The sequence below is a fragment of the Papilio xuthus genome, unplaced genomic scaffold (assembly GCF_000836235.2).
Source record: "Papilio xuthus unplaced genomic scaffold, Pxut_1.1 DF826961.1, whole genome shotgun sequence".
NCBI classification, from domain to species: domain Eukaryota; kingdom Metazoa; phylum Arthropoda; class Insecta; order Lepidoptera; family Papilionidae; genus Papilio; species Papilio xuthus.
In genome coordinates, this window is record NW_013531688.1 from 5,227,702 (window position 1) to 5,241,617 (window position 13,916).

At 38.4% G+C, this 13,916-nt stretch overlaps 1 protein-coding gene across 4 annotated transcripts in view; it reads right to left on the reverse strand.

Annotated features, from left to right (window-relative positions):
• The window catches only part of pros (homeobox protein prospero), an 87,254-nt gene that overhangs the window by 17,945 nt on the left and 55,393 nt on the right, over positions 1–13,916 (reverse strand). The window contains exons 1-3 of one of the 4 annotated variants that reach the window (XM_013315533.1): positions 5,798–7,516; positions 5,070–5,629; positions 3,960–4,114 (exon numbers count right to left, since the gene is read on the reverse strand). In XM_013315533.1, coding sequence (XP_013170987.1) covers positions 3,960–4,114; positions 5,070–5,629; positions 5,798–7,484 — 2,402 coding nt within the window. In that variant the 5' untranslated portion in view covers positions 7,485–7,516. Of the gene's footprint in view, positions 1–3,959; positions 4,115–5,042; positions 7,558–13,916 lie in introns of those variants that run through there. The other 3 variants (XM_013315531.1, XM_013315532.1, XM_013315534.1) reach the window with 3 other exon arrangements.

Consider the following 13,916-nt stretch of genomic DNA (forward strand, 5'->3'; position numbering starts at 1 on the left):
ACGCAACGCAGTCCGCATTCACATTGTACGAGGTAACTAGTCGCTCGTGTGAACGCTTAAAAAGGTTTGAGGCTCGGCTGGTCTAAGTGCACGCCCTCACGCGACTAGTTGGATGTGTAAAAAGATTAATTGGAGTGTTGCCCGTATTCTAACAATTTACGGCGCCTTCTGTGGCGGGCCGGCCGTAGACCACTTTTGCGCAACTTAATTAAGCGAAATAACTTAAGCGAGTCACCGTTGCTAATTAGAGCCATCGTCGCCGCGCCGGCTAATGCCACGAGTGACTCTTTGTTTGCGGCCCGCGTACTTCTTTGAGTTCGCGCGCCAAAAGAATTTGTCTTTGCATCGACTTTGAGTGAAGGATGTTTGTTTTGCCCCCAGAGACTTAAAAGACTCTCCGCGTTCGCGTTGAGAAATGTGGCAGCGTTTGTGTGGGATACAAATTTGTTGGCGTGTCAAAACATCAATAAGACTTTATGAGTGCGAAGTCTTTGCCACGCACAGTAATTTTTTTCATATTTAAAAATATAATTTTTCTATTTGCAATTATTTTTAACGGTATATACGTAGTAGCTCAAGTTTTAAGCGTAAATTTACATTGGCTTTATAAAAAGGCGTCGCTGAAGAAAAGCTAGAAAGATTTTTTTAAGGGCACAAGGAGCGCTCTCGACTTTAGTGTTGTTGAGGCCTACATGCAAGTGGCCATTACTGTGCTTGTTCTTTTCTTACTTACGATCGACAAAGTGAAACTTCTTTTGTAACACTATTTATGATGTTAGTTCTATTCAAACACTTTAACAAACTTCTTTGTTTGTAGCCACAATGGTTGAAAATTAGACTTAAAATATATAATATATATACTACTCAGAATAAAACTAAAACACAGATGTATATTAGATTATTAGATGTATATATTAGTTGAAATAATTTGCTGTCTCTATCTAATATATTAAATTAAGAAGACACGGTCGATATTATTATGTTTTTTATTTAACGAACGTTAACTTTATTAATTAATAATTTTCGTATATTTTAGTTATCCACTGTACTCGCTTCTTATCTTCATGACAAAAGAAAAAAAAAGACAAAAGCGTAATGAGGCTCAATGTGTCCCGGCTTCTGTGTTGCACTTAATTAAAAAAAAAGTTTGTTCTTAACTGCTGTAATTATCGACGTCGTTTATCGATGCAAAGGCTATCGAGTTAGAACTTTTTAATCGTTTATATTCTCGATTATTGTGCACTAAATATTTTATGTAGACGAAATTAATTAGTCTAATCTAATATTTAATAAAGAGTTAATTATGAGAATTTTTATATAACAATCTTTGGTAAATACGACTATGTTAAAGACCTTAGCAAAAGTTAAGACTTTTGTTTAGATTTATCGTGTTGTATTTAATTTTTTTTTATTTTTTTTTATATAATAAAATATTAAAAGCGATAGTTAAACTATTCAACAATAAAAATTAGTATTTTAAGGTTAGTAGAAGTTCCTAGTTCATTCAAAACCCATATGCAAGTTGACACCGTTGTGTTTGTAACCTCGTGTATCCTTAACTGTTGGACCGATTTTGACAAGTAATGTGTCATTCGAATCGAATTCTATCCTTGAGTGTTTACAATTAGTTGGTTTTTTTTTTTAAGCAATTAGTGTACCAAAATATTTTTTCTAAAGGAATAGTGATAAGTCCATTTGGTAGAAAGTTTAAAAACATTGTAGGTTTATATATAGTTTTGAAAATCGATTTAATTTTAAAATGCCATTTATTATTAAAGTTCTGACCGGCTTGTAATTACCCTCCGTGCGCCTCTGAAACGCCCTCGCCCTTTCAGTGCCTTTTGAGAGATGTTTATCGCGAAGGAAATGACCGCTTTCCGATGTCCACAATACCACCATTAGGGGCACAATGCACGGACAAAGTTCAGGTAAAAAGAATCGAACGCGATGACATCTTTTTCGATGTCCAAGAAAAGTTTAAATTGTAAAATATACGTGGAAATGGATTGCATGATATACATTTTCATTAAGCTTGCTTGAAACGTTTGCATGTTTCATTGTTTTAATTTAAATCTTAATACGAAACGTTATTTAGTATTGATAATGTTATTAATAAATTATATTTTAAGGGAAAACTTCATAACAAAAATTTCAATAGCGACGCAACAAATAACGTTATCAAAGCTTTTACAAAGCATTCCTTTTATCTAAAAGATACGACAAGCTTGAGATATAAATACGTTGATATATTCCACTGAAGTGTTAGATAAGGGTATATTCTCCAATCACTCGACAATATTTCGAACGAATCCCCATATATTGTTATAACTGAAATTGCGTAAGTCGAACGTTTCAGAATAGGCCACGCAGGTAGGCAAAGATGGGGAAGTGTGTTTATCATAGAAGCACGCGGCTTATGGCAGGTGCCCCTTATCGCATGGCTTAGATAACGCGAAAATTAGTCGAGTATAAATCAATACTGAGGGGGATTTTTCCGTTACTTGCAACACGATGTTACCATTCTATTTAAAATAGCTGTCACCAGCTACTCCGTACACGCGGAATTAAAAAAAAAACTCAGTTTTTTTTTGTATGGAAGGTAAAATAACTATTTACTTTATTGTGTTTATCAAATTAAAGACTAGACATGCTATTGAATCTATTATAAAACGACATTACTTGAACGCATTTTCTTCTATAATTTAATAATGACGACGATCAGTTATTCCGTTAGGACTGGCCGTAATAACTGTATTATTATTGATTCTGTTTTCTTTTTAATCTATGATTAGTTAGTATAAGGAATTCTTACACAGACATACGTAGACATATGACGTCTGATATTTTATACTAGTTTTTTTATTAAACATATTCTGTGTCTATGAGCTGTTGAGATTTGAAAAGTAATTTTATATATATTGTGCCAACCCCATTGACTTAATAGTTTTAGGGTTGTCCCTTCCTCCTATTAAAATTAGGAAATAGTGAATTTACAACCCTTAACGAATTATTATCGAGTAATAGGATTATAGCACGGTCTGAGAAGGAGTCTTAATTGCTGTTAACGAATCGTTTTACATCGTTTTAGAAGAATTGTGGAATAAAAAATACAAAAATGCAAGGGATAGAGAAAGTGTACTTTTGTACATTAATCAGAGTTATTTTATATAACAATTAAAAATACATAATCTTACTAATATTATAAATGCGAATGGTTAGATGGATGAATAGTCTGGAAGAACACATAGGCTAGTTATTAAGTTTGTTTATAATTCCGCGCGGACGGAGTCCCTGGCAACAGCTAGTTAAGGAATGAAAAACGGAAACTATTCAATCCTTAAATAGTACGTTACGTCGCTTTCCTCATACGTTGTGTAATGAGTCTAAAATTTTATATATTCTAATGTATATTTACAATTTTAATTGGGCAACAAACCGCAATATTACACTTCGGTTTATACAACTATTAGATAAGTCAATAATTAATTTCATATATAAAATAAATTTAATATAAGTAGTCGATGTCTTTATCGTGCTTAGTAACAGAATGTATAATTTTTTTCCAAAATACATATGGTATGTTCGTCATAAAGTGGGTTTTTAGTGTTTAGAGACTGACTATATTACCATAAAAATATAGTTAGACGCGTGTTTTAACCCTTTGAACGCCGGTGAAGGATATTATGGACGTCAAAGTAGTTACATGTTTCACCACAAATATGTATCACTCTTGGTATAATTTTATTATTTATTGGTCAAGAACTCATTTCGTAAGCCTACACATAATAATGTATTCAATAGTCATAATTAAAAAAAAATCTGCGCCTTGCCGTAGTATAAAAAAGGATGACGTATATTTAAGCTAAATTTTATTTGAAACACTGTTTAATTTTTTATATGACCTTGAGTATTTTTCTTCTCGCGGACTCTTAAAAGCTAGATAAAAAAAATCAACTCACCGAAAGTTAGAGAACCATTTGACGAGCTGCGCTGTATTGTTCTTGTTGAACTTGATGTCAGGGAAGTACATCTTGAGGACAGCAGAGCTCGGATACCGCACCCAGAAGAACATCAGCTTTGCTTTGCGGAGGTGCATCGGCGTTAGTGTTGAAGAGTGCAATGGAGTTATGGATTTCATTGGTAGAGTTGATCACACAAAAAAAACAATTAGAGAAAAAAATATGTTTAACTATCATAAACAACTATAATTAATAAAAAAATATGTTTTAGTCATAGGTTAAAATTTTTACTACTTTTAAATTGCCAACCCTGATAACCTAACATACTGAAAACTGTCATTTATTGCGATAAAAAATTCGATAATTTGACAAATTTAAGGTTATGACTTTTTACTTTAAAGAATAAAAATGCGATGTTACTTTAAATTATACTAATTGGAGTTATTTAGGTTTGTGACACAACAGACAGCTTTAAGTTTGTGGAACAACGGCCGGCATGTATAAAGCAAGAAATGTAAAGACAGGGAGGGTAGTAGATATAAATCTGATTATATCCCACTATTACGTAGGCTGACTCGCGAAGCACCACAACTCTTAATCCGTTTGCATCTAATCTTATAAAGTACCTTAGCCGGTGTCTGTCGAGGCATTTACTTTTATTAATCTATCCCAGTTCTTGTAAATATTCACGTAATATTTAAAGAAATTAAGGTGCAATTAAATTAATACAAAAATGTGTTCTGTCTGTATCTACCTAGCGCATTTATTCTCCTCAAGACTGAAGCAATAATCTTTCACTGCGCTACGTGGCATTCGTATGGATGGGGATGGGGAGGTATATGTATATCGTAGAAACCGCAGCATTTATCGGGCTTCAAGAGTCGTATAATGCCATCTAGTAAGTAGGAAGCAGGTGGTGGCAGTCGTAAGGTTAAATACTACAGAAATAAGATATGCGTGGGCGTATGCATGGCACCGTTTGACTTATGTGGTAACAGCATTACAACTAAGCAGGCATGTATGCTACTATTGCAACTCGAAACTAATACTTTTTATACCTAAAGATACCTAACAAATATAATATTAAGTTATATGTATTGAAAAGGATATAGTAGGCTGCACTCCGTCGAAGGCGAGGTCAGTGGAGTTACAGTCGGAGTGCGGGTCTTGCGTGTCCATATGCTGCGGATGGTGTGGGCCTTGCAGGCTGTGGCTGAGCGCATGGTGGTGCCGCAAGTAGTCGGGAGAGGCGTGCTGCGCCAACAGCGCAGGGTGCAGCAGCGCTGGCGGGTGCGGTAGTGGTGGCGAATCTCTCTCGGGCGCAGGTGGGGACCGGGCCAGACCACCTCCCGCTCCGAAGAACGGCGAGTAGGGAGAGAAGACTTGGCTCTCGTGCAGCGATGGATTCGGTATCGCCACGGACGTCGGCAGCGCCATGCCCCCCGGGAACGGTCGCGGAGACGGGGATTCTGGGGATTGTCCCACGCCCTCGCCAAGAATCCGGCTGACGGTTCGAGGCGTGATTCGCGTGTCTGTTACCTTGTGGCGCTTCTTCTTGGGAACTACGACGAGACTTAGAGCCTCGTTCTGCTCAGGGTTGGGTTCACGCTCGTAGTGACCGTTCATGGGGCCGTACAGCGGACCCAGCTTCGGCGGCGTCTGGAACATCCCTGTAGGAGGGCGGACGTGAGCACCGTGGCCAGGCCCGCTTGCCTCGCCGTGCAGCGGAAATGCCGCGCCCGGCGCTCGCGGGCCATTCATCTGGCTCATCAACAACTGATTGTGTGTCATAAAAGGCACGCCGTTGGGCGCACCCTGGTGATGAACAGGGGTATTACCTGGCATCTGTCCCGACGATCGCTCTTGCTTCAATGTCGGCGACTTCCGCTCGATCATCCGTGTCGCCCGCATCAAGTCTTTGTTTAGTTGCTCCGCCGCAGCCGCTGCCGCTTCCGATTGCTTGCCCATGATCCGACGCTGGTGCACGAATCGCGTGACGATGGAATCGATCAAAGTCGTAAGGGACGCTGAGATCTCGTTTTTAAGTACTTCGGCCAGCCCCTCCAAATCGGCACCAGACACGGGTCCCACAGAGCCTGCGTTACTACGTAGGGCATCTAGTCTATCGGCAAGCTCGGAGGACATAGGTGGTTTCGGAGTCGGTCCCATTTGTCTCTGTTGCGGGGAATGCTGAGTCGACTGTGGCCTCTGTTGCTGGTTATTCTGTTGCTGTTCTGCTACTTCTTTCATCCGAGCCTCTTGTTCTAGAAACAGCTTCTGGCCGACATTAATAGCATACATGGCCGCTGCATTGTTGAGATGCTGGTGAGGATGCGGCGGATGAATGTGATCGTTGGGAGGCAAGTGAGGTATTAAAGGTAGAGCACCGTTAAAATTAGGCGGGAGATGTGGATGTGGCCCACCGTGTCCATGGATCTTCGCAGACATCATCTTATTCATCACCTGAGTGAGCATATTAGGGGCGACACTAGTTGGAATCGGAGGAGGCACTTCTTTCGCGGGCGAAAGAGGCTCCGATTTGGGCACCGGGTCTTCGGTCTGCTCTACATCACTAGACGCACCATCATTATCTACAGTCTCCGATTCGTGTCCCATACGATTGCACAATTCCAAGTATTTTTCTTTCATTTCAGCTAATTGTTCTTGCATAGTCCTTAATTGTGATTTTAAAGCATTTTTTTCTACTAACTTTTGTTGTATGGGCCGCTCGCCGTCATCTTCAGAATCGTCCGACACCGTGCGAGCGCTGCCGCCGTGACTGGCACCGTACCGCTCTGCTGCGCCGTCGTGCTGCTGCGGATGGTACAACTTCCGTTTCTTGCAGCCGTTCACTTGTGGCTGCTGCGGCACAGGGCTCGAGCGCATCGTCGACACTATATTTTCAACACGGGCACGTTTCACATCGAGGGGTCGAGGCGAGGAGCGTTGCACGTCACTGTCGCGGTCCTCAGGCTCAGATTTGGGCGCCAACAGCGGCTCAGGATGCGCAAGCGGCGGTGAGGTGCGCGAATCGCCGGCGCCCTCGAGCGCAAGCAGCGCGTCGTCGAGGTCGGGGCGCGAGTCGCGTGAGGCGGGCCTCTCGGGCGAGCGCTTCACTTTGGGCTCGTTGTTGTTATCGGCGAGTACGTTGTTGTTGTCAGGCGAAAGGCGCAGTAGCTCTTTCTTTCGACTCTGGAGGATGTCGCGCAGCACGCGGTGCGCAATGTCACCAGCGGGCGCGTCGTCGCCAGCGTCCTCGGGGCGCGGCGCGCGGCCCAGCAGCTCGTTGAGCATCTCCGCTGGGGCGTATCCGGGCGCAAAAAGCCCGAAGTGTTGGCGGCCGTCGAAGATGGCGCCGTACAGTCCGCCGCTCATGTGTGCGACGCGCGCGGGCGGTCCGTTCGTCGCGAGGGTCGAGTAAGAATTGCGCGGCTCGCCGGCGTCCACGCGCTGTCTGACGCGTTTGTGTTTCTTGAGCAGTCTATCGGAGTAGGGCGCGCGCTCGGCCTCCTCCTCCGATGACATCACTGGCACGGCGGAACGCGATTGGGCGCTCGGGCGGCGGGCAGGGCCCCGCGGCGGCGCCGGAGCGCGCGCTCTGTAACAAGAGGGGGCTGCACACCTGCCTGTGCGCGTCGGGGAGCGCGCGCGCTCCGCCAAGACGCTTCATTGTGACCACATAGCAAAATGATGTATCAACAAGCAACTTTCATATTTATTTTTCATAAAATAAATTGAACACCCTACGTTAATTAATTCATGCTCTGATTTTTACATCTAATGTTTGGAATTTTGGTTTAAAAATTTCCTTTTAAGTAAGATTCGTGTAAAATTCAGATATAATGATAAATTCAGAAAACATCACATTTTTATTGATAAAAGTTGAAAACGTGTTAATAATAAAAAAAGCTAAAGTTCATTGTAAAAATTGTACTAAGATTTTATGGATAACTTATATCTCAAAAAATCTTACGAGACGTTCTTTATCGCAAAAATTCTAATAAGAATATTTTTTTTATTTAAGTAAAATTGAGGTAAGTAATTTTAGTCCAGATTCTTATAAGATGAACTACATCTTAATATCAAATATTTCTCCCGCAATATTGTCGTAGGCGGGCGTGGGGTTGAGTGAGGATTCTGGGCGTTAGGCGGCACACGGCGGGTGAATATGTGACATCAGGTAACAAAAGCCTCGTATGTATCAACGGCATTAATTTCTTTTGGAGCGTGACTCCGTATTCAGGAGGACAATGAGTCTAAAAATGTCAGAAATAATTCTGTGAGACACGCGGTGCTGTGCGCGACTCCATTGCTACACGATATTGACAATTTAACAACAGAAGCATAGAGCAAACATTTTAAATTTTACATCTTTCTAACTTATAAAATTTATTATTTACGACTATCACGGAGATAGGTCAGTCATGATAAGGTGTCAAAAAATCCAAAATTACTTCTTATTTGAATTTATAAAACTAGTATCCAGTGCTCAATAGATTCCAACAAATTCATACCCTAAAGGAAAACCGATCATCTTGTAAACTTGATTTTCTTAAAGTTCAAACTCGATAAATAAAAATTTGTTACAAAATATGTCATATTATAATAAATTTCAGGATGCAGAGCACACTCACGCTCTACATATTTTTTTTTAGTTTTTTTTTCTAAGCGACTTTGCCGGGTAACGTAACTTAGCGTGGCAATGGAGACGCGCTCGCCGTCTCTTCCAACATCCGGCCGCAATTTGCCGGCACAATGAGATGGTATCAATAGCGGATGACTTCCGATGCCGCCGGAGTCACGCGCCGCTTCCTCCGCGGCCGCTGTACAAGCACAAGTTTTGCAATACAAGGTAAGTGATGGGAAAATAGATCTTAAAAACCCACTATTCACTAAATGTGATTCATATTTTTATCCATTAAAAAAACAAAAATATATTTTATTAACCACCTGACATCCAATCTAGGGTATTTCACATTTAAAACCAATGCAGAATAACGAATCCTGGCAGACAGTGTCCGACAAATAATTTAGTTGGATCATAAAAAAAAACTGTATGGGCCGTGGAAAGTTGTCGGGCGTTGTTTAATATTAAAAAAGTCATGTATCGTAATTCCACGGGGCTCCGGACAATTCCGATAATTACCACGTCATGAATAAGCAATGGGTTGTCAAACTGTGACCAGTCGCGGACTGCAACCGCGGAGGGCGCCCTTAGCAATGCCGACACGGTACTTTATTTATTTGTTTTTAATGTACCCTTTGGATAACAAGCTAAATTAGTTCTGATCTGTTAAAGTTAAAAAGGACTGATTACTATAATATTTTGAAACAAAAGCTTTGATAGAAAAACTAGCCTTAGCAAAATATTTCAACCATCACGTTGAAATAATAGGAATGTTTAAAGAGTATTGTTATCTCTGTCTTGTCAAAGATGATAACAGAGATGACGATATATTTAAGATTTTGGTCTCAGAAATCAACAGTAAATCGTCACACCCACTTTAAAATATTAGGTTGAATTTAGACAGCTCTAAAATTTAGAATTGTCTAGCAACTGTTGGAAACACATCACATTTTTAGTTTGTAAAATCTAAGATTGCATTTAATTGATAATTCTTTATTTTAAAAAAGGAATATCGTATGTGTGTAAAGGGGCTCGTTGGGGGCACTAGAGGCATGCGATGCGGACACGACCTGTTGATTTCATACCGCACCGCGAGGGGCGCTAGGGGCGCGCCTCATGTTGTCGATGTCATTACCATAACGGAAATAATTATTATTGTAACGCAATTCTTAATTTTGTTCCTTACACCTGTACGCTATTACTTTGCATAATAATAAATTATTGCTATAGTTTTATTATATTATTTATATTATTAAAATCAATTGAAATCATAGACAATATCGCCCGTGATTTGCTTCCTTATTATGTATAAAAATGTTTATCTCTGGTTTTCAACAGTCTAGCTGGCGACTATCAACTGGCCACTTGTATTAATACAGTAACTTTCGCACGCGACTCCGTCCGCGCGAAATTAAAAAAAGGATTTTGACAGACAAACGGATGGACAACTACGTGATCCTATAAGGGTTCCGTTTTTTTCGTATGAGGTGCGGAACCCTAAAAACATAATTAGTAGCCTGTGCGTTCTTCTTTAAGACTACATCTATGCCAAATTTCAACGAGATTACTTCAGTTGTTCTGGAGATACATAACAACAAACTTCCATCCATCCATCCATCATTCCATCTAAGTCCATCCATAGTCCACATGTTAATCAATGATATAATACAAAACAATAAAAACAAAACAAAAGACCTTATCGATAGATCGTTTGTGAACACACCCTTACTCAATCCGCTACCAAGCGGCGTCTAATTTTTCCGGAAATGTTTCCTTTCCGTCTCCAGTACGATAACACGCAAACGAGTTTCATGAAATTAAAAAAAAATAACATTTCCCGATGTAAACAAGCACCGTGCACTTGTAACGAAGTTAGTAAAGGTATGTAACATACATATGTTTATTTTTTTGGTTTTCGAACTCAAATTGTAGGTCTTTTTCGTTAGAAGTTTAAGCAATGGTACGACGAATGTTGTTGAAATTTTAGAGCGGAACGTTTACGTTGGTTATTTTCGCAAATTAGAATTAACTCTTGTACAAACCAGTCAAGGACGGAATAACTGGAATTAGGGTTACGTCGAGTTTAGTTTATTACAGTTCGCCGTAGAGGTAAGGCATGTGTTTGCTACTTAAATTCAAGAGAGTTGTAATTTAAAACATGCTTTAGACTATATAATTAAAAAAATACAAATTACTACACATCATATTTAAAATACATTCGTTACATAATTATCAATGGCCTCTTAATCTTTGGATGGATGGATGTTTGTTTGTGGGTATGCAGAACGGCTGCATAGATCGCACTGAAATTTGACACAGATGTAGAATATAGTCTGGAAGGAGAATCTTAGGCTTAGTAACCTATGTGTTCTTCCAATTCCGCGAGGACGGATAAGAGGCGATAGCTTGTTTTTTAATAAAATATAATTTCGATTAACCAAACGTAAGTATTGCTTAATAATTTTGTCATATCAACTTTAAACTTATTACATATCAGATTTAAACTAAATTTAATGTACTTTTAAAACTAAAAGCAATGAATTAAAATAATAAGACAATAAGATAGGTATCGGTAGAGCCATATGGCACCGGGGTCATTTCCTACGAGCCACCCTCAACGGGGGAAGTGCGCTGTGTAGGAATGCGTGGGAAATTGTTGCACCCTTTGCAATTATATTACATTATCTATTCTTTGCGTTTACAATTTAAACGGTGACTTATGGTCATTTTGACCATATGCCGGACGTGGCACGCTATGGTACCATCGTTAAGAAAATATGTGAATATTATTAAATATACATATTAATAAAATTGGAATGTCTGTATGTAATGTCGTTACGTTGCTAATAACGAAAAAATAATTGTCAAATTGTTTATCTGTCTTTATGTCTGTCAGCAACGCCGCGTTTGTTTCTAGTAATCAAAGGAACGACTGGACCGATTTTAACGGGACTTTGACGGGAAAGTAGGTAATCCGCGCATATCATAGGCTAGTAATTTTAATTCAGCGAAGTCACGAAGTCATTGTAGTTTAATTAAAAATATCTGGAAAGGATATACCTTAGTATGTTACTAGTTTACAAGAAAAGTTAAAATAATTCGAACTCATCATTTTATCGTTAAAATTACAACAAGAATTTAGTATTTATAATATAATTAATATTTTCCTTAGTGCCATTTATCCATAACGATATAAATAAGTCGTGATGCCAATTAATGTAAGGAAATTGTCATTAAATGTAATAATTATACGAGAATGATACGCATATATTATAATTTTATATCAAATAAGAGCTAAAATAAGTAACGATGAATATACAGGGGTTTAAATGAAAATCCCTTATTTGAAGAAAAATGTGTTAATATCGTAGAACATGAATAGCAAAAGACAGAAACCTTATCTGACATTACTGAATAAAATATAAATAAAAATTTTAGAAAGAATATTAGAAAAATATAAATTTCTTCTTTTTCTTTACAGTAAATGGCAGCAAAAGTGTAAAAACTCCTTGTACAATGTATTTCAAATCTTATCTTACTAACTTAAAAAAAAATTGTAGTCGGTAATCGATAGCTGTTTTTTTTTTCTATAAACGTGCGATAGTTTTATAGTGTAAAGCATGTTTTAGCATATTTCATCTTCCTCATCAGCTCACTATACGTCTCCACCGAGGGGCTCGGAGCCCTTAGTTAAGGGCGACTAGACCATAGTCAACCACGCTGGCCAAGCATAACATATTTTTCATTAAAAAAATTATAAACTATTACTACTATAATAAGTAAATGTTTATTACTTATAACTTAGGGTCTTAAAGATCATGAAATGTAACAACATAGTTATGTTTATATTTGTTGTGAAACTTGTTGTGAAACTTGTTGTGAACATATTGTATTATAAATGCGAAAGTTTAGATGGATGGATGTTAGAAGGCATTTCTAGGTACCCAAAGGGATCTTGCTATATGCTATGCTATACATAGAACATAGTCTTAAAGACATTTTCCTCTTATTACGTATTTATTAAATTTCGCCCGAACGACGTCGGAGGCCATAGATAGTCCTGTTATAAATGTTTTTAAACAAATATTTGAATTTTTATTGCATTAACGTACATTTCGACTTCCGTATCATTAGTAGTGGCACGTATTTCCACTTTGCCTTTCGTTGTTTACCCTATAAAGAAAAGAGATAACAATATACCAAAACAATTATCAACGCAGTTCAATTTCCCGGTAAATTCAATTAATATTCTAATTTAATAAGTGTTTTTTACATTTAACTCAGATTTAAAAGTATTAATTAATGCACGGCGTAAATTAGTCATAAAATGTAACGTTTCAAAATCAAAATGGCGGACGGTGATTGTCCAAGGCGAAAGATGATAGATACATAGGTACGTGATAGGTCACTAACGTCGCGTGTTAGAGTAACGCCCAACAAGTATAGAAAAATATTTTCATGTTGTCATTTGAACTACATGAAAACCATTATTCTAGTAGTAATTATAATTTCTTGTACTTACTAAAGTTAGGCAATACGTTGACATACCTAGGCACTGTTGAAGTCTGACTCGATACTCTGAGATTTTAATCCGTCAAGTTGTTTAGATTATATGACGTCACAACCAATTGAAAGCAGAAAGATGTCGAGTAAGCTTCGAATTATTTTTAATAGACTTGTCTAGCATCTATATAATTATATATATTTATAATAATTTATTCAGTGTAAATATATTGAATGGTTATTTCAGATATTTAACGTTTATTAGGGAAATATGAAGAAAATATGTATAGCCAGTAAAGGGTGAAGTCGGAGCAATCAACATGCATAAATGATGAAGCTAGCATAGCGTGCTTTCTGGGCCATTACTGTACTTCTATGAAAAAGGACATTTCGACCTTATCGCTGGATATCACGAGAATAAAAACCGGCGATAGCATCGTCGCGGGACCGCCTAGTGATGTGCCACTGTGTTATCGATACATCGTATCGACATAGAGTCTCAAGTTACAAATCAAAATGATTCGTAGAAATTCCATTAAATTTATCAACTATTTAAATCACTTTGTAGTTCGAATTAGTAGTATAGTAATTCTTCTTGTAATTATGCACAATGCACAAATCAGTGCGAGATGCGACGCGATTGCGTAAAACCCAAAATAAACACTCGCCTTGAAGATGGACCCCGACGATTCCAAATCTAGTCAGTGCCGTCACCAGACGCTGATAACGTGAGTTAAGCCGTTCCTAATTAAATTATTGTATTTCAGGAAATTTTAAACAATTGAATGTACAAATGTAAAACAAATATTCGATAGAAAATAATATTA